At 30.7% G+C, this 2,273-nt stretch overlaps 1 protein-coding gene across 1 annotated transcript; it reads left to right on the top strand.

Moving 5' to 3' along the window:
• The first annotated feature begins 21 nt into the window (after positions 1 to 21).
• On the top strand, positions 22 to 1,159 carry LOC112905867 (cullin-1-like). The gene is made up of 4 exons (XM_025979130.1): positions 22 to 146; positions 206 to 427; positions 519 to 738; positions 969 to 1,159. The coding sequence occupies exons 1-4, from the start codon at positions 106 to 108 to the stop codon at positions 1,047 to 1,049; spliced, it is 564 nt and encodes a 187-aa protein (XP_025834915.1). The 5' UTR covers positions 22 to 105; the 3' UTR covers positions 1,050 to 1,159.
• Positions 1,160 to 2,273: the final 1,114 nt, after the last annotated feature.

Genomic DNA, 2,273 nt, shown 5'->3' with positions numbered 1-2,273 from the left:
ATTATTACTGTTATTTTCCTTTTACAGCTGGAACGCAGTGTTCATAGATTTACCAGTTTCTATTCCAGTCAGCATTCGGGTCGAAAATTAAATTGGCTGTATAACATGTCAAAAGGTGAACTGGTTACCAATTGTTTTAAAAATAGGTATTTTATTCATTGTCTACTAAAATTACTAGTTTTTACTCTTAATTTTTCATTTTTAGGTACACACTTCAAGCCAGCACTTTCCAAATGGCAATATTGTTACAGTACAACGTTTCAGAGGCCTGGACAATTTCTCAGTTGTCTGAAAACACCCAAATAAAGACCGATTTTCTTATACAGGTCTTACAAATTTTATTAAAAGCTAAATTATTGGTCTGTGATGATGATGAAAATGATCTAGCTCCAAGTTCAGTGGTGGCCTTGTTTACTAGCTATAAAAAGTATGGTCAATTTAATTTTTGGAATTACATATTATTGTTCATTAAATAATAAGAGGTATTTTAAAACAATTTTCTTTTTTTATATTCATAGTAAAAAGCTCCGAGTGAATATAAATATTCCAATGAAGACAGAACTAAAATTGGAACAAGAAACCACCCACAAACATATCGAGGAAGATAGAAAGCTACTGATCCAGGCAGCTATTGTTCGAATTATGAAAATGCGAAAGGTTCTCAAGCACCAACAGCTCGTTGCAGAAGTACTGAATCAATTATCGATGCGATTTAAGCCGAAAGTACAAATTATAAAGGTAGGAAAACAAATTACTTATATTAATATTAAAAAAATTGAAATATCTGGGCGCTTGTTTATCAGTATCTTACTGTGTATTAATGGTCTTAGATTATAGGATATGGGACATCTCTTCAGTTTTTTCTGCGTAACCCCGTAAGAAAAGTATGCTTTATGTTTGTATGGAAAAAAATTACAAATTTTTGTTTTGCAATTAGTTTATCTAAATTTTTTATTTATTTGTTCCAGAAATGTATCGATATATTGATCGAAAAAGAGTATTTAGAGAGGACAGAAGGTCAAAAGGACACATACAGCTACCTTGCCTGATTTGTGATAGTACTATCATTGGCAGTGTGCAAAAGGAAACGATTTAGCCAAGACCGTAAGAGCATTAATGAGCGCGGAAAAAACTGTGAAAATATATATTATATTTGCTTATAAAAAGAAAAAATTATTTGTGAGAGGTGTAATATTGTTTTTTGCTTGGAAGACGTTGCACCATCGTCACGTCACCAACGTCGTCCTTGTGTACATATAGACTTACTACGATTTTATTAAATTGTTTGAAATTAATGATTTTTCGAAATAACAATACAAATGTGTTGTATTTTTCAAAGTTTGATCTAATTTAGTGGTGATCATGATTTCTACATGCAATAACTCTGTGATGCGGATTTTTTTCTGACAAAACTTCAGCGAGGTGTTGTTCGGCCAATACATGTTTCTTTTGTTTGGTTTTCTCATTATGCATCTTTCGTAATGGCGCAAAAGCGATTCTATGATCAAATCCTTTTGGATGTTTCATAAGTTCGAAGTGTTTAATTAATGAACAACGAACTGTTTTGATGCTTTTTATTGTTACATGCAAAAGAAGTGAAATGTTATACATACAACATGATGACGCAGTTTGAAGTGTGATCCCTTTTTATGTAACACGTAACTATTGTATTTTTCTACTTTTTGCTTACTTGAATTTAAAAAAAGGATAAGCATTTTTATAACCAACCCGTGTGTGTACCATATATTAACTTCTTTTTAGTTATCTTGCGATTATCAATTGTTTTTAAACTACTTCCAAATAAAAATGCCCATAAAAGACTTAAAAAAACGTTATTCCTACCCATACTAGGCTATTTGAATATTTGTGTATATTATTTTTAATCGTATAATTTATAAAATACCTTCATCGACATGAAATGCAAAATTGCTCGCAAATAGTAGATATTGTTACGGGTCAAACTTGTATACAAACCCTAAAATATTCATTTGTGGACGTCTTATTTTTCTGGATTAGAACTTCTTGATTTTGATTAGGACTCGAAAAAGAATATTTTTTCGTTAGTTCAAAAGTTCCTCTGGATAATGAAAATGACTTGTGAATAATAAAAGTACGAGATCCTTCCTGTAAGGTATCATAATAATTGTGATAGTTGGTTAATTACTATTACATTTCTCTATTCTGTAGTTTTAAGGGATCTGTATACTTAGTGCTTACCTAACTCTTTCTTTTTTGTTATCACGATTATGATGATTATTATTCACTTATTTCTC

The sequence above is a fragment of the Agrilus planipennis genome, unplaced genomic scaffold (genome assembly GCF_000699045.2).
Source record: "Agrilus planipennis isolate EAB-ADULT unplaced genomic scaffold, Apla_2.0 scaffold820, whole genome shotgun sequence".
Taxonomy (NCBI): Eukaryota; Metazoa; Arthropoda; class Insecta; order Coleoptera; family Buprestidae; genus Agrilus; species Agrilus planipennis.
Note: the sequence above shows the minus strand (reverse complement) of the source record. Positions and strands in the feature narration are given on the sequence as shown.

Bases quoted from the DNA above. Each gene is read 5' to 3' on its own strand.
- LOC112905867 (XM_025979130.1), top strand. From the start codon at position 106: ATGTCAAAAGGTGAACTGGTTACCAATTGTTTTAAAAATAG. The intron at 147-205 runs GTATTTTATTCA...TTTCATTTTTAG, and splicing joins ACCAATTGTTTTAAAAATAG to GTACACACTTCAAGCCAGCA. The intron at 428-518 runs GTATGGTCAATT...TTATATTCATAG, and splicing joins TTGTTTACTAGCTATAAAAA to TAAAAAGCTCCGAGTGAATA.